This window comes from Callospermophilus lateralis, chromosome 9 (genome assembly GCF_048772815.1).
Source record: "Callospermophilus lateralis isolate mCalLat2 chromosome 9, mCalLat2.hap1, whole genome shotgun sequence".
In the NCBI taxonomy this organism is placed as follows: Eukaryota; Metazoa; Chordata; class Mammalia; order Rodentia; family Sciuridae; genus Callospermophilus; species Callospermophilus lateralis.
Genome location: NC_135313.1, coordinates 60353881 through 60372361, shown reverse-complemented (window position 1 = coordinate 60372361; position 18481 = coordinate 60353881). Strand labels below are relative to the sequence as shown.

Below are 18481 nucleotides of genomic sequence, written 5' to 3'. Positions count from 1 at the left end.
CTACATATTCTCATAGAGTATGTAGGACATAGAGTGGCTATTTTTATTTTTTTTAAATTATCTACTTTCATGTTTTCCAAGTCATAGCCACTTCCTTCAACCTTCTGTTTATTTTCTGGAGCTGGGGACACAGCTCAGTGGTAGAGCATGTGCTTAGCATGTGGCAATTGGGAGGCCCTGGGTTTCATCCCTAGCAACACACACACACACACACACACACACACACACACCCTTCTGGACTCCTGGCCTGTAGTTTTAACCTGTATCTTTTCTTTTTTTCAATATAATCTTTCTGTTAACTATGTTTGTTGTCTTTATTCTCCTCCACTCTTTCCTGACAGCCAATTTCTTGTAATAAATAATATGACTAATACTATCCCACATATGCACGGACTTTTTACAAATATTATTTTGTAAATACTCACAATTACCTGTGAGCATGCCAATTAGGATGATTACATCAATATTACAGATGAAGAATGCAAAAAACAGCCGGTCCAAGTATCCATGGACATAGAGTGGCTAGGTGGTGCCATGGTGATTGGAATCCATATTTTGTGACTTGCTGAACTAAAGCATTTCCAACATAACCTATGCCCACTGTCAATATTAACATTGCTCCACTAATATTTGCATCAAGCATATGTCAGGTAATGCCCCAGTTGATAGCCAAAAGCAGCAGATGCCTATTTTGTGTTTATTAATGGTGATAATGAGGGTTAAGGAGAGTTGATACCTGACCTATCATTCCTATTATCACATAAGTGGTGGCCTCTGAGTGTCCATCATGGGGGAGGGGACAGATGAAATGAAGTTGGTCCCCACCTGGAATATTATTCCACCATGAGAAGCTCCAGATTACCAGGTGCACACACTTAAAGACAGCAGTCTGAAGGTTCAAACCCTTGAGAACACTGAAGTACTTTAGAAATACATGCGTGCCGAGCAGGAAGAGTCAAGGAGTATATATGTAGATGCTTAAAAAAATGCCTATATTTAGCTGGCATGTGCTGGTGTGTCCATGCTGATTAAAAACACATAAACATTTTCCCATTCTGGATGGTAAATGGCTGCCTTCCAGAGCCCCTTGAGTGTTCCTTAGCCACCAGAGGTGTCTTGTTTCTTTATCCAGGACATTTCTGATCTCCTAGTAGCCCAGCAACTACAGGGGGTGAAGCCTGTCTAGCAGGCAGAGAGCCTTCAGGATCAGCTCCAGTGGAGTTCCAAAGCCCAGTGGCCACATGCCTGCTGATGGTTAGATGTTTTGAATATGGTGGTTGCTGAGCAAATGTACAGTGGACAGGAAGCCTGCACTTCCTGAGGACTGGCTCATCTACCAGGATAGGTGCCTTTTCATTTCATTCTTTTATTTCATTCTTAATAGTAGCTACCATTTCACCATTTTGCCACTGAGAACAGTGGGGCTTTCATAAGAGTCAATTCCCTTACCTAATAGGTGTTAAAGCTGTTTGGCTTTTCAGAGAGCATGAGAATGCAAACCCCATTTTGCAGGTGAAGAAACAGAGGCAGGGAAAGATTTCTTGTACTTGTTCTCTTTACAGTGCATTCATGTAGGGTGCTCATTGTGGAAGGTGCAATCCAGGCAGGTGCATTAGCTCATACAACAGAGGCATCCAAAGATATGGTGGAAGGGTGCCCTGAAATTGGAATGAGAGGCTCATCATTTAAAAAGATACACATGAAGGAACTATCACCTATAATTTACAGCCTGACTACACTTTGCAATTCCAGCATAGCAAGAAAGCAGCCCTTGTAGTAAGGACCCTGTATACTTGAATCTTTTTAAAACAGCTAAAGGTCTGTTTCTGTACTGGAAAACAGACTTGTGGATAAAATAAACATTTGCTTCTTTTTAGAAAAAAATTTTTTTCCCTTTTTACTTCCATCTGCTCGTTGTTGCAAACAACAGCTAATCAGTTGAGCAGAGAAACAGATGTGCTGTGACGGCTCCCAAAATTGGTCTCTCTCTGTCTGGCAAAGGGTCGTTGACAGGGGATGGTTGCCATAACAACCAGCTTACACCAATGCAGAAATATCGCAAGCTTTTTGCAACCACTCTTGAGTTCATTAATTATGCCATTCCTAGCTAAATGGTATGATAATGCTATTTCTTTTGGCACTGCCAGGAATACAGATGAAAAATGAGCTTTTTTTTGTTGTTGTTGAAAGGTTGAGAAAGCCAGAGAAACACTACCGTACTGAAATAGTATCATTGTCATTATTACCATTTATTCCCTGAGCTCTAGCTAATGAGTTTGATTCCCAATTAGGAGTTGGCATTTATTGAGCGCTTACTATGTGCCAGGCACCGAGTGCTTAAATGTAGTAACTGATCCATAATTCTCAAAAAATCCTCATAAAGTCAGTGATATTACTAATCCAATGTTTTAGGTTAAGTACGTAAGTCACAGACAGTACCTATTCCTGTCCTTGGACAAGTTATTAGGTGATGCCTCAGAATTTGAACCCAGATAATATAATTGGTTCTAAGATCCTCACTCTAAACCACTGTACTATATAGTGAATTGTTGTTATAACTACCCACAAACTGGGTAAGCTGTGAATCTTTCTTCATTTTTTAAAACATTATTTTTGATAAGAATTATCCTTCCTAGTGTCAATCTAAAATGAGTAATAGAGAAATGAGTCTTCACAGAGTTTGTGCAGAATATCAGATAACTTAAATTACAGATATGCATGTGTTTGGATGGGAGGTGTCCCCCTAAAGCTCATGTGTGAGAACATGCAAGAAAGTTCAGAGGAGAAATGATTGGGTTGTGAAAGTCTTAACCTAATCAGTGAATTAATCCCCTGATAGGGATGAACTGAGTGGTAACTGAAGTGCTAGGTTGTGGCTGAAGGAGGTAGGAGTTGGGGCATGGCTTTGGGTATATATATTTGTTTCTGGCAAGTGGAGCACTCTCTGCTTCCTGATCACAATGTGAGCTGCTTCCCTCTGCTACCTTCTTCCGCCATGTTGTTCAGCCTCACCTCGAGGCCTGAGGAATGGAGTCTGCTGTCTATAGATTGAGACCTCTGAAATCATGAGTCCTCAAATAAACTTTTCTTCCCTAAAATTGTTCTGGTCAGATCCTTTAGTCACAGCAGTGAAAAAGCTGATGAAAACAGCAAGCTACAGCAAATTATAGGCACAGCCAAAGAGATTGGTACTAGGGGAGGCTTTACAGACAAAAGAAAAAAAAAGTACACATAAAATGTTTTGAAACTATGAGACAGGGGCTTATCCCAGGAAGTGATGTCAGTCATTGGTGGAGATGCTGTGTGTCAGGCAAGTGTTCTTGTGCAAGTGACTCATTGTCCTTGTGTTAGCTGTCTCTGTGACTCATGTAGCAAGCTGCAGTTTGGAGAAAATGTCCTTTGGTATCTGTGGGTCCAGGCATAATGCTGAGTGCCTCTTCTTCATGGCTTCCTGGCTCCGTCTTACCGGGGTTAGACATAAGTGACTTTGTTCTGGTATTGGTGACCTTCACACTAGTATGTGGAGGAAAATGCAATATTTCAACACAGCACTGAAAGCCAGCACAAGTAAGGCCTGAGAGAAAAATCTAGAAAAAGAACATTCTTCAGGATTGAAGTTAGGAGGCTTCAGTTTTTGTCTTAGCACTGCCACTCATCTTTAAAGCACAGTTGTATGGCTCAGTTATTTTACTTTTGTCTTTTTAAATTGATTTTTACTTGTGCATTATAATTAGGAGTTGGCATTTATTGAGCGCTTACTATGTGGGATTCATTATGACTTATTCATACATGCACAGAACATAATTTGATCAGTTTCATTCCCCAGTGTTTCCCCTTCCCCTCCTCCCTACCTCCCTCTGCTCCCCTTCCTCTACTTCTCTGGTTTCCCTTCTAATTTCATGAGCTGCGCCCCCCCCCCCACTTTTGTTACCTTTTTTTTCTCTTTAGTTTCTACATGAGAGAAAATAGATGACCCTTGACTTTCTGAGTCTGGCTTTTTTCACTTAACATAATAATATGGATTCAGTTTAGATAAAAATAATTAAGTGCACAAATTGTGGAGCTTGATACATCTGGAAGCAAATTGTAGATACCTGCCTAGCCTTTTATTTATTAATTTTTTTTTTTTTTTTTTTGGTACTGGGGATTGAATTCAGGGGCACTTAACCACTGAGGCACATCCCTAGCCCAGCCTCATTTTGTATTTTATTTAGAGACAGGCTCTCACTGAGTTGCTTGGGGCCTCACTAAGTTGCTGAGGCTGGCTTTGAACTCATGATCCTCCTGTCTCCCTGCCCCCGCCCCGCCACTGGAATTTACAGGCGTGCACTGTGATGCCTGGCACTGCTTAGCCTCTTAACCACTGACCTTGGGCAAGTTACTGAGTATTCCTAACCAGTTAAATGGAGAGACATTAAAAGGTAAAATGGGAAGGGGGGAAAATTGCCTCAAAACAAAATAAAACGATGTATTGAAATCATTTGGGGCAGTAGCTGGCCTAGTGCATGCTTTTAAAAAATGTTGGTGTTATTGTCCTAACTCTCACCCCTGCTGAACCTGTTCTCATCTTTTTAAAAAAGGGACTGACTTGGGTAGTTCTGCTCCAAGGTCCTTTCTATTTTACAGAGAACATTGACAGTTTTTAGGGGAAAAGCCTTTTCCAGCTCTCATGTCCTGTGGCCCTGGAGTTCCTTGAATAATTAGGGTGGACCTCACCACACTCTTGGGAAGATGAACCAGATGATCATGGCTCAATTTTGGGGTCCATGGTACCTGGTCCTCATATATTTAATTTGATTTAATTGATTTTTCAGTGATAGAGATTAAACCCAGGACCTTGCACATGCTAGGCAAATGCTCAACTACTGAGCTACACCCCACCCACCTGGTCCTCTTTAAAAAGAGTGGGCAGGGCTGGGGTGTAGCTCCTGGGTAGATCTGCCAGGTCCTGGGAGCTCAAGAGATTCAAGTGAGAGATCTTGAGATCTTTGAGACAGGGGTAGAGGCACCAGGCCTGTAATCCCAGCAGCTCTGGAGGCTGAGGCAGGAGGATCGCAAGATCAAGGCCAGCCTCGGCAATTTAGAGTGGCCCTAAGAAACTTAATGACACCCTGTTTCCAAATAAAAACTAAAAAAAAACAAAATGGTCTGGGGATGTGGCTCGGTGGTTAAGCATCTCTGGGTTCAATCCCCAGTACCAAAAACAAAAACAAAAATAAAAATCTTTAGATCTTTGGCCAAAACCCCTGTGGTTTTCTCCAGGAGAATTCATCTCTAAGATCCTGTAGCTTTTGCTCTTCCCTGGTTCCCTCCAGGTGTCTTTTGACAGCCAGAGAGACCGATTCTTTCCCTCCTTATTCTGGATAACAGAGCAGAAATCTCTGTCCTAAGAAACAGATTCCCTCGCTTCTAGTTCCGAGGCTGGCCCTGCCTGCACTCATAGAGTGGCTCTGCCTTCTAAGGCCCAGGGTGCCACTCAGCGCTGGTGTCATGGCAGGTGTGGATGATGGGATGCAGCCCACTTTCCCTCCCCAGCTCCAGCGATGGCTTCCCTTGGGCTGCAGCTCTACGGGAAAGTTGAGTCATAAATCACACGTCAGGGAGCGTGGAGGTGGGGGGCGGCCCTGTAGGCGGTGGTGACATGCCACCACCCTCCTCTTGGCAGGTCTAAGTATAGGACCCCAGTTGAAGGCTTCAGGTCCCAGCTGGGCAGAGGCACGTGAGGCCCAGAGCAGAGGCCTCACGTCCTCTCCACCCTGGACTTAGCAGGAGGAGCAGCCTCCATGAGCACTTGGAACTTTCCAGAAGGTCCTCCCACTCTCTTCCGGGGAGGTAGGAGGCCAAGGCATCTGCTGTTTCCCTTTCTTCATTTTTTTTTTTTTTTTTTCCCCTGCAGAAGCAGAAGCATTTGCTGAAGGAACATCAGAGCTGGCCTTCACTGTCCCTGGGCTTTGAGTCCCAGATTGCCTGGTCTGGTCCCTGGCCGTCCAGGGAATTCATGCCCAAGCAAACTGCGCCTCTGCTTGTCGGAGGAAAGCCAAGGGAGGTGGCGGTCAGCACTAGGAAGGGGACTCCAGAGCAGCCTTGGAGGAGGGCGACTCAGGAGCAGGTGGAGGTGGGGAGATGAGTGTTGGTGATGTTCTCCTCCTCTGTCCCAGGGATTTTCCACACCGTTTTTAGTTTTAGAAAATTAAACAGAATCACTCTCTGAGAGGAACGAGCGACATTCCCAAGGGCATCTTTATTTGGTGAGGACAGGAATGAGAGACTACTTGCAGATGGAGAGGCATGCCCCAGCAGGGACATTCAGATATTCCATCTAATTTGCTTTCCTTCCTGTTTTTCAGATGCATCATGGAGGAAAAAAAACAGAACAAAACTTTTTTTTTTTTTTTTTCCTTCTCACTAGCTCCTTAGTCGTGAGCTCATGCTTCAGGTGTATCTGTCTCTTTGCTGTGTGACCTTGGACAGGTTCTCAACCTTTCTGAATCTGTCTTTTCACCTAAAGTAATAGTACCTAAGCTAATAGGCCACACCATGGCCTGAACTGGAGAGCCCCTCCTCACCCTGTCCTTGATGGTGTTTGGGTGGAGGTGGACTGTAACTGGCAGAGTCAAGGGGGAGCAAGGAAGGAGGAGAGAGGGGCAGGAAAGTGAACAGCAGCAGGAAATCCCTCTGCTTAATGCTTACATGGACAGGCTCACAAGCTTGGAGTGTGGGAATTACTATGGCTGCATCTACCAAGGATTCAGTCTCTTTGGAAGTGGCTCCTGCATTCATGATATAAGAATTCCAAGGACAGGGCTGACTCCAGAAGGCAATGGGGAACCATGGAATTTGCTCCCACTCTGGTCTTGAATCAGCCGTGTGACTTTGCAACTAACTTTCCACTAAGAACTTCCGTCTCCTTTTCCTTAAAATAAAGAGATTGAATGAATGAATCCTGAGGTCCCTTAGCATCCAATGAAGAGCTGATGGACCAGGGGAGGGCAGGGGATGCACTGAGCCTCCAAGCGAATGTGCTACTTCTGGAGTCCATTAAGTCTCAGGGCAGGACACAAGTTTTGACCCTGATGGCTTACTTTTCACAGGGGAGGGTAGGGAGGATGGGTTGTCATAATTCTGAGAAGGACTTACCACACAAGGAAGGATGAATACTGTGTCCTCAGAGTTTTGGGGAATTTAGGTGCAGACATCAGTTGTATACTGGCCTCAAATCCAGAAAGAGTCCCCTGTACCCTCCCTTTGCTGCGGTGGGGATCTGTGCTATGTGAGCTCACACCCTGTGTTTTTAATTTGAACCTGGGTTTATTTCTCTTAAGGTTTAAGCTGAATATTACAATCCTGGGAAAAGACTTGTAGAACAGCACATTTTAATTAGAGACCCTTCGTAAGAACACTCTAGTTTAAATTATTTCTGGCAATTTCTCTGTGTACAGAATATAGATTCAATCCTATTCTTAATTTAAGTTTTATGAAAGAAACAACAACAAAAAAATCAATTCCAGTTCATTTAGTCCTCCTCCTTTTTGCAAAACAAACAAACCCCCAAATCTCCGATATATCCTCTCTTTTTTTTTTTTTTTTTAATATCCTCTCTTGAAGTTACATTTTGTTCTAGGGAAGAGATTTGGCTTGTTTATTCAAGTACCTTGGCTTGTAGCAGTTGAAGATGTTTGCATCTAAAACTATGAAATATTTTTACCACTGGAATATTTATCACTGCAATTTTCGATTCCAGAGAAGTTCTATTTTAGAAATCTTTGCAATCAATAACATTTATCAATTATGCTGGGTGAATGGTGTAAGCAAAATTAAGAATCCCATTTACTACCTACCTCAGCCCATCTTATTTGCCAGCCTATTTCCCGCACGTTGGGGCTCAAGGTCAGCCAAGGATTAATAGCATTAGGTCTATTTGCCTTGCCTCTTATTTAGCTGAATTTAGCTCTTGAGATAACAGCATTTTGCCTGTGTACTTGAATGAAATTTTAATCTCGATCTTTGGTTATTATTTTGCATTGCACAATCAATTCTAGTAAGGAGAGGAACAAAAATATAGAAGCCAAACTTAATTACATTTTAAATGACCTTTAGTAATATTAGTGGCAAAATAATGATATCTGAAAAGACCTTTTCTATTTTAAATTTGGTAAATTATTTTTTTAGGAGAGCAAAATGTATTATAATGTTATTTGTTTTGAAACATTGGTTAAAATCACATTATTGAAAGAGATTTTGGCCCAGCAGCTATTTGATATATAATTCGATGAACAATTGAAGTTAAATATCTTGGAGAAATCTAGGTTTCTGAACCCAGGACTATTTCTATTCCTTTTATTCCTAGTCAAAACCAGATGTCCATTTCAGATAGAGAGACCTTGAGATGACAGAGGCTCACATCCTGAGAGCCCAAGTCTTCCTCTAAGAGGCAAAGGACACCTCTTACCCTGTCTTGGGGGGCCTTGTCAGTAAGTCCTACTCTTGGTCAAGATTGAAATGCACAGCTGGGCACGGTGGTGCACACCTGTAATCCCAGGAGCTTGGGAGGCTGAGACAGGAGGATTATGAGTTCAAAATCAGCCTCAGCAAATATGAGGCTTTAAGCAACTTAGTGAGACCCTGTCTCTAAATCAAATACAAAATAGGGCTGGGGATGTGGCTCAGTGGTTGAATGCCCCTGAGTTCAATCCCCAGTACCCAGCCACCCAATTCTGCCCTACAAAAAAGTGCTCCCCAAGCCTGTTGCGTGCAATAGAATGTGTTCTCCCTGGGAAGGGAATTTCTGACATTCTTCTTTTATCAATATCATGGGAACCTACTTTTATAACCAAAGCACTTTAAACCTGACAACTTATAAAGAATTTCAACAGTCAACAAATACCCCCAAAGAAGGAAACCCACCCTTGAATATCAAAGCAAACTTTTCAATATTTATACCCTTAAGATGAAAAATGAATGAAAACAAAACAAAAAAACCCAAACTTGCCCCTTTTTATCATAGAAATAGTTCATACTCCCTATAGACATTTTGGAAAACCCAAAAGATCCCCAAGAAATAAATAAAATAAACATCCAGACACAAATGACCCACGCATAGCTACTACTGACATTTTGGTACTGGAGAAAGATACGAATAACTAGTATTTTCGTAGGGGATACTTCAGACGAGGCTCATGAGGAGGGAGCTCTCAGTTGACATGAGAAGAGGAGGGACAGAGAGATGAAATATTTGGCCAAAAATCTCCCCATGAGGAAAGCAGCAAAATCAAAAGGGAGTTGTGTGGCTTCAGAATTTTCCTCCTCTGGCAGAGGAGCAAGTCTCTCTAGGCCCCAAGGGCTGCTGACAACTGGTGACTCAGGACAGAGCTCAGCTGACCATGCTGAGGGAGACAAGATGGTTTGTTTCAGCAGCTTTTATCCGTTGGTGCATTCCCCCCACCCCCATAAGTTCCTGTAGGAGGAACGAGAGGGGTCCCATCTGTGGGCAGTACAGAGCCCCTGGGGGTGCATTAAGGAGTCTGCAGCATGGAGATTGTTAGAAGGCTAGAAAGAATGCTTCCCACCATCCGGGGAGAGGGACAGCTAGCTCTTGCTCCAAAGACCAGTTTGAGCTCAGTCATCAGTGAAAACTTGTTTCTTTTGTCCTCACTCCTCACCAGAAAGAAAAGTTTGGGGAAGCCAAAGTGGTTATGACCAACATTTGGGGAACCTAAGCCCACCTCTGGGGTAAAATAGCTATTGGCATTGGGCTTGAAGGCTGTCCAGTGCATAGATATTGCTAGTAATCTCGGCTTTAGTGTCTTTCCTCTTCCTAAAATAAGCAACAGGGAAGTCTAAGTGCACCAGAAGAGCCATAAGTTTGCATTTTAAGGTAGGAGCTTGGACATGCTCCATTAAGCAGCATCTAAACAATTGCTCTGTCCCTGACGCTTGTCGTCTTTAACGGAGGCATTAGCTCAGCAGCCGGCATCTTTTCATAGACCTTAAGACCTTCTGCAAAATATTGCACTAAAATCCCCTCGAGTGTCCATCCACCATTCGCTGTAGCTAATTTGCATGGAGATGTTAGCCTCTCGGTTTGAGATCCTTCCCCAAGATCTCTTACTTGGAAATTGTGAATTCACTGAGTGTTAGAGCCCGAAGGGATGGTGGAGACCCTTCATTCCCACCTTGCCATTCTGCAGATCAGAAGAGGTCCTGAGAACACAAGTGGTTGGTTTACGCCTGCTTAGGGGGAGGTTCAGACCTTATCTGAACTGCCTGGAAAACTGACTTTTTTCCCCCCGACTTCCTTTTTGTAAATGGCACCATCATTGTCCTGGTCACCCAGGATTGATGTGTCCTCGCCTAACCTCCCCTGTTAAGTCACACTCCAGGTCCTGCTGGTCTTCTCTCAAACTCCCTCTCATGCCCCTTCTCTCCTTTCATCCCACGGCTGCCACCCCCTGTCACACTGCTGGGGTGGCAACAAAGTCTCCAGGTCAGGGGCCGTGGGGGTGGAGGGAGAGAAAGGAGGAGGTGTTTGGGTCCTGGCCTGGTGTCAACGCTATCTCAACCCATTTCTGTCCATCCCCCTAGTATGACTTCAGGGACCCGCAAAGTCTGGTCTCAAGGGAGTGCACCCACATGCCGTCACCGCTTTCCTTTCTCCGTGGAATCAAACACCACTGGCTGATCTCAGCATCCTTAACTCAGCTTTCCTTTACCTAGAGGCCAAGAGGATGCTGAGCTAAGACGAATGATCATACTCTTCTCTGAAAGAGATAATTGCACTCCGTGGTGTTAGATTGACGGGGAAACCAAATTCAGGATGTGCTGGCCCTCAGTCCCAGCTACTGACCTTCAGTCAGATGCATCCTCTTAAGAGTGCTTCTTCAAACCCCATCACACACGCCACTTTGTCTACTCCTGGAAAGGAGCAGTCCTGACGGAGGAGTCTCCTCTGAGGAGATGACAAAATGTAGGTGACAAAACCCTCAAAAAAAAAAAAAAATGGCATTAGACTAGTCAAAATATGAAAGCAAAGCTGATAATTTTAATGGAATAGCCCTTATTAGGTATACCACTGGATGCACAGAGATGACCTGTTCCTTAGTCCCTCGTCCTGCCTGGGTTCTAATCCCAGCATGACGATTCCTAGCTGCATGACTCTGGGTAAGCCGCTCAAGGTGGCTGTGCCTCAGTTTCCACAGTGACTAAAGGACATAATAGCACCTCCTTCATGAAATTATGATGGAGATTAAATTGCTTGTGTGACTTCTCCCCTCAGGACCTACTACCATGCCTGCATGGTTACAAAAGAATTATTTGTGAATTATCCTATTAGCGTGATTTTCTGTAAACTTCCTTGGAGGGCTGAGCTTAAAGGATACGTGATGAGCTGAGTTTCGGGAGAAGAATTTGCCTGACAAGCGCTTTTCTATTAATCAGACTGAGCTGAAGATGGGGTTTTGTTTGTACAGGGAAGTTGAAACCAGATAAATGCTTTGAATATTTTATGACAACATTCAAAGAGTGTTAGGATGTCTCCAGCCCCACATTTGATGTGTTCTTGGAATGCCCAACATGGCTAGATGTGGATTTGAACTTCTCCCTGGGAGTCGTACTGTGGATATTGGACATTTTCATTGGGGGTGCTTATCTGGAAGTGTCTTCCTTTAATTTCATGAGCATTTGAAGTCTGAATCCTTTATTGGACATGTTAGTACACACTGAGGACATTTATGGTTGTCATGGTCTGTCATTTAATTATTAGAGGTGCACTGCATATTCCAACTGGATGTAATGCCTGTTAGGAGAGGGGTAGAATCTATTTCTCTTTCTCTCACAGGGCCCAATACAGTGTCATGAATGAGGACAGTGAACTGTCCGCTGATTGATAGCTCTAAAATGATGTTTGTCTCACACTTCTGAAAATGTCATTTCTGAAAGGGAAGGTGTTGAATAGCCTTATCTTGAGCTCTTTATAAATAGTGTAGGTTGTCACCTGATTGGGGTGAGAAAAGTAAGGTCTGTGGGGGCAATGAAATGGCCTCTGTTTCCAAAATTGGAATTCCTTGAACTTTAGTTGGAATGCACACTTGAAAATTATGTGTTGAAAGTATGACAGGATATTCTATGATAGGGCATTCTATGTGAACAGAGGGGATGGGGCCAGGCCAAGAATGCCTGTATATGGAAAAACATTTTCCAGTTGAGAAGCCAGAAGAGAAGAAGAGTAGAGGGCAGTTGTGAGAGCAAGAGAACAAAGTCTAGAGCAAGATGGCCAACACGTTTCCCCAGGCCTTGCAAGTCCAAAGAACTGGATGGAAGACAGAAGTTGCACTAGTTTTCTCTCATTAACAATTCCCAAAATTTAGTGGCTTAAAACAACACACATCCCTTATTGTCTTAGTCCATTTTGTGCTGCATACCTATAAAGCAGAAAAATGTATTCCCACAGTCAGGAAATCCAAGATCAAGGTTCTGGCATATGCTTGGACCTTTTTACTATGTCCACACGTGGAGGAAAATGGAAGAGAGCTTTCCATTGCTGCAAGAGCTCTGTGTTTCATATTAATCCATTTATGAATGGAGCTTTGTCACCTAAACATTCCCCCAAAGGCCCTGCCTCCCAACTCTATTGCATGGGGACTGTTTCTAAAACATGAATTTTGGGGTACACCTTTAGACCATAGGACTTATCTTCCAGTTCTCCAAGTCAGAAGTCCAGTATGAATCTTAACATCAACTTCTCCATTTGGACGTCTCCCAGATATCTCAGGCTTAAAGCTCCAGCTTTGCACCCCAAACCTGCTTCCTCTTTTCCCTTCCCCATCTCAGGAAAAGCCAATTCTGGAAGTTGCTCAGGTCAAACGCCTTGGAGTCATCCTCAACTCCTCTTTCTTATATGTCCCATTCTACCAATCCAGTTGGCTCTACCTTCAAAATTGCATCCCCAATCTGATAATTTGTCACCATGTCACACCTGGATTCCCGCAGCAGTATTTTTAACTGGTTCTCATCTTCCTCTCATGTCCCACTTCAATTCACCTCCAACACAGCAGCCAGGGTAATCCCGCTGTCACATCTACGAGATCTGCCACTTCTTTGTTCACTATAGTCAACTGTCCAATCTCATTCAGAACAAACATCAAAGACATTTCAATGGGCTGAGAGGGAAGCCCCACCACCCTGGTCTACTAGATCACCACACATCAGTTGTAGGAAACTATAGTAAAGGGGGATTCTGGAAAGCAGATTTCTGGTCAAATGGAGGCACCCAGTCCCTCCATGTCCTTTGGTTGATCTAACTTTCTCCTAACCCTGCTGTAATAGTCTGAGTGTAGGGACTTTCTCTGACTCAGAGAGTTGAGAGAAACAGATTCCTCTATAGGAGGTCCATGCTCCCCAACCCAGTGATGATCCCAGGATCATTTTCTGGGTCTGCTACTTCTGTACCCAGTCAGACCCATAACTGAAGAGGCAGTTGCAAACCAGATGCTGGGGTTTGAAGAAGGGGCAGATATTCCTAGATAAAGGGAACAGGAACAGCGGGTTTGTTTCTGCTTTACATTAATCGTTTCAGACACCCAGTATCTTCCCCTGGGTGGTTTACCCTGCTGGGGATGTTGTACGGCAGTCAAGCATATTTGAGGACAACTGCTCCTTGTTGAATTCAGTAGCTGGTCAGGGAGCAAAGGGTGGACATATTTCCCTTGAAGGATAACAGCGTGGCCATCGTGCGGAATCCATTGCATTGCTTACCCTTGCATTGGTTTTTAGTACTTGGATGGTTCAATGCATGTTTCTTGTACTAAACTGATACAGTTGAAAAGTTGACGAACATAGAAGTTGACCAATCAGTCGACAAATCAGTCACAAAAAATAAGCCTTAGAATACCTACATCTTATTTTCCCTGGAATTTAATGTCTGCAGCTAAGGGAACCAAGAAGGGAGCTGAACTAGCCAAGGGACATTTTAGGACATTGGAGGTGGCAGGGGTTGATCTATTTTTTCCTGATTTTGTCTCATAGGTCATTGCTTGTGAGCAGCAGTATGACTCTTCCTATGACGCTCGCTGTGACGTCTGGTCCTTAGGGATCACAGCCATTGAACTGGGGGATGGAGACCCTCCCCTCTTTGACATGCATCCTGTGAAAACTCTCTTTAAGATTCCGAGGTAGGACACAAGATGGCGCTCTTAACTCATTAGTGCTTTGTGAAAGCATCCTTGGAGGGATAATAAAGAGTTTTTACGCAATTTCTCTCCAAACCTGAGAAAGCCTGATTGCAAAATATATTTCCTTTTGGGAGAGAAGAAACCAGCGGGGGAGGGGGACACAGAGAGGATGTTTTTGAAAGATAACATAACCCAAGGAATGACAGGACCTTGTAACAATTGCGTTATTTTCAGCACTCCGATGTGTCTGAGATGTTCGTTTTTTTGTGTTTTGCTTGAGAAGAATACAAATGCAATTCAGGATTAAGTAATCTGTTGAAACTCTGGTGTTTTCTTTTTAATTTTATGCTTTCTCTGGTATTTTGGAAATTTGGGGGGCTAAAAATGCATATTATATTGCTGTATCCACTCAGGTCAGCAATGAAATGCATCAGAAAAAAATGTTCTATCAGTCATATGTTTTATTATTCATCCCTTAATTTCTGACTCAGTGGGAAGTCATGCTGAAAGGAGGTCTGTTTAGAGGGTATTTAAATGCAAGTATATTTTCTCTTCTGTGTATTCATTAGGAGGTTTGGACAAGAGGTTTTGTTGTCTTTCACTGGAATGGGACTGATGGATGGCCAGCTCAAGGTTCTAGTTAGGGAAAACTAAGTTATCCAGGGCTCCATCCGGGTCAGGGGGCAGATTGATAGATAATTTGTACTTTGCACATGCGCCATTCAAAGGCAGGCTCTGGGCAGGCTGGGGGGCATTAACTGATGTAACAATACAAGCATTGACCTTCCCTTATCTGCACAATCACACAGCTATCACAGCCTTTAAAAATTTCTCTTGATTGCAATTTGCATTTCTGATTAGTCCTATTTATATGCAGATGAGGCTCTCTGGCGTTCATCATCATAATGTTATCATTTTTAAACCGAATCCAGATGTGAACAAGCACCAACCACTCTTCCAAAAAATGGTTCCCACCCAAGTCCCGGTTAGTGTTTTTGTCTTTTCCAACATACAAAAACAGGTTATGATGATTTGAGGAGCAGATGAAGCTCCCGACTTTTTAAATTAATAGTCTGGTGAGCGTTCAAAGGGATGTAAGAATGCAGGACCCAACGGCAGCATTGTGTACAGTAATATGTCAGGAAACCAGAAACAGGGTCTGAAATGATTTGTGTGTGGCTTGATTTGTTGCAAATGGATTACCTCTTGCTGTTTATTTACTGTGGCAACATAATTGCCCAAGTATCAGGGTTAAGGTGTGGCTTCTGATTAGCAAGATATGTATATGTGTATTTTTTAATAAGCGATCATTTACTTTGGTATATATTTTTATTTCCTGTTTTTAGTATGCATTTGTATACAGACCGATCATTCAAACGTTTTACAAGATGTTAAATGTGTGCACAGCTCGTGTTTAAATAGACCCTTCATTTCTAATGACTCCACTTAGCTTGCTTCTGTGCCCAGCTAAGCCTCTGATCTCTAATCATCTCTATTCTTTTGCTCCACTCATCTCTTCCATTTTGGGAGAAGCCTCTAAATCTGGACACAAATAACTAAGCCCTTGCTCTCCTCCTCCGGCAGGGAGGGTCCCAAGAGCAGGGCAACTGTAAGAAAAGGGTCCTTATCCCAATTTAGGCAGAGGCTGCTTCTCTCCTGGTGAACTCCTGCCCCTTTTCCACCTTTTGATTTCTGTGCAAAGTGATGATCTGATGAAACCAGGGAATGTTGGCAATAATTGGTCAGCAGATTCTCAGTGCGATTGTGTGTGCTCAACATTTGCCATTGTCACAACCCTAATGGGCTGGCTTGACATTCTTGGACAGGAAGGAGGAAGATTTTTATTTTTTTAGTTAGCATATTTGTACATACTGTTTAGTGTCCCCTCACCCCAACAAGGGGAAGACATGTTGGGCTCACCAAGTAATTTGCTTAAAAATCATCCTGTCAATTAGATTTGCATGGTTCTCTTTGAAGTTTGTGAATTGTCCAAGTATGTGTGTGCACAAATATGTGTGTGATTGAGTGTGCATGCGTGAGTGTATTATTTTAATTTTGAATGCTAAAAATGTATCCCTTCCTCAGAAAAGCGCTTTGATGGAAAATGGAGATAATTAAGCATTTACATATTTTTTAAAGTCTCTCAGATGATTTATGCGGGGACTCTTTCTCTCTCTCTCTCTCTCTCTCTCTCTCTCTCTCTCTCTCTCTCCCCTCTCTGTCCTCTCTTCCTCTTTTTTGTTTCCTAGTAGAGAAAAACAAATGACAAATAACAACAGAAATCTTTTGGTTCCATTTGGCTTCAGAATTATTTCTTTTCGTTTTGAATGTATTTTCAGTATTCTAGAATTCTTTTCAGTTAAACAATGGGGTCCATTTGGGATATTCTGGAATCCAGAATCTGTGGTTTTCTTCTCTGGATTTCCTCACTGGTCTCTTCACTGCAATCCTTTTCTTACAGGAAAAAAAAAATGAGTATCACATAAGGGGAAAAAAGAAAACCCTGATTGAGATGGGGAAGAAGTGACTTTCACAAGTTACAAAGGACTTAGGGGCTAATGAGGTGCCGGTTACCTGCGAGGCGAGAGCCTCAGATGTCAACAAAGCCAGCAATTACACAGTTCCCTGGGCAGTGCTGGGAAATAGGAAGCAAGACCCGCCTGGTTAATTTGCCTGCACACGGGTCTCCTTGCTTGTCCCCTCCCGCCTCCACACGCCTCTCCTCTCCTCTGACCTTCACATTAGAAGATGACACACGAAGTAATCGTGACCTGTCTTTGAAATACTGTGTGACTCGCAATCTTTCCTCCGTTGCAAACACTCAGAAAGGATCTGCTGATTGGCACAGCCTTCAGTATTTGCTGAACCTGTCAAGATGTGTCATCTTGTCTAACGCCTTTGCTCCAAAAAAGTCACCCTCTCTGACTGCTGCTGCTCTGTCTGCTGCCGGTTTTCTCCAGGAGTTAGAAGAGAGGAAGAGAATGAAAACCATTTCTCTGAACATCAGTGGATTCGACTCTCTCATGACTCTGTTAAAATTCCAAAGGCTTAGGAGGGTCTTGCAATGACCCGTGTACATTTTAATTTTTTACTTAAAAGGAGATCTGTTTTATAGATAGACTTCTAGAACCTGTAGAGTTAGGAGAATATACAATTATGTGGGTCCCTTAACAACTAGGTATATTTCCTTCACTTAGAGTCTTGGATAATGACTCCTCCGACCTTCACAGAGGGGTGCAGGAAGGCGACCGTGTGGACCATGTGTGTATGTGTCCTGGATGGGCACTGAGCGCCTCCTGGCCTGCCCATTTTTTTGGTGCCAGATTGCAGCCAGGTTCTCATGGCACAATTACTGTTTCCGCTTCGTTCTTGGTGGGAAGATGCAGGCTATTTTCAAGATTCCCAGCAGACGCTCTTGGCTGGAACCGGATGGGATGGGCTGGCCTGAACTTTGCAGTCCCTAAAGTCAGCCATTGCACCTTGCTGAGCAGAACTTTCCCTGCCGTGCACAATCTAAGAAAAGGAGACGCGTGATAATCACCACTTCACATTTTGGCTGGTTTCCCTCACTAAATCTAGGTTGTTCAGAGTCATCTGTCCCTGACTTGGTAATTTTCTTGCAGATTACCACAAACCGGGTATCTTAACACAACAGTCCTGGAGGCCAGAAGTCATAGTGCAGGGGTCAGCAGGGCCACACTCCCTCCAAAGCCTCTGGGGAAGAACCCTCCCTCCCTCACCCCTGCACCCTCCTGTGGCTCCTGGTGCTCCTGGACTTGTGGCTCTGTTTTCACATGTCCTTCTTCCCTGGGTCTCTGGCTTTTCATTTTTGTCTATTCTATGACTTTGGATTTAGGGCCCATCCTAATCCAGAATGGATCATCTCCAAGGTCTTGCCTCAATCGATGACATCTGCAGGGGTGCTCTTTCCACATGTGTTCAAATTCTCAGCTTCTGGGTAAATGTGTCTTCCGGGAGTTACAGTTCAATCACTATACAACCAACTTTCATGTATGCCAGGTTCCCTGAGGAACTAATTTGGGGGCAAAATACTAGACAACTAGCTAAATGATGTTGGGGATACTAATAATAGTGCTTCCTATGGCAGGCACAGCGCTCCGTGTTTCACTGATGGAAAAGCATTTCATCCCCGTAGCACCTAGGAGGGAGGTGCTATCCGTGGCCACTTTTCTAGGTGAGAGAACCTGAAGCCAATGGAGGTTCAGCAGCTGGCCCCTGGCCCTGCACCTAGGGAGGAAAAATGATTTGCATCTGAGCAGTTTGACTCCAAAGCCCATACATTTTGATTCTATACT

General features: G+C 43.5%; 1 protein-coding gene across 1 annotated transcript in view; it reads left to right on the top strand.

Annotated features, from left to right (window-relative positions):
• Positions 1-18481, top strand: part of Myo3b (myosin IIIB) — a 408160-nt gene that overhangs the window by 17674 nt on the left and 372005 nt on the right. Inside the window, exon 7 of the mRNA XM_077110313.1 lies at positions 14020-14165. Within this exon, the coding sequence (XP_076966428.1) occupies positions 14020-14165 (146 nt within the window). The remainder of the gene's footprint in view (positions 1-14019; positions 14166-18481) is intronic.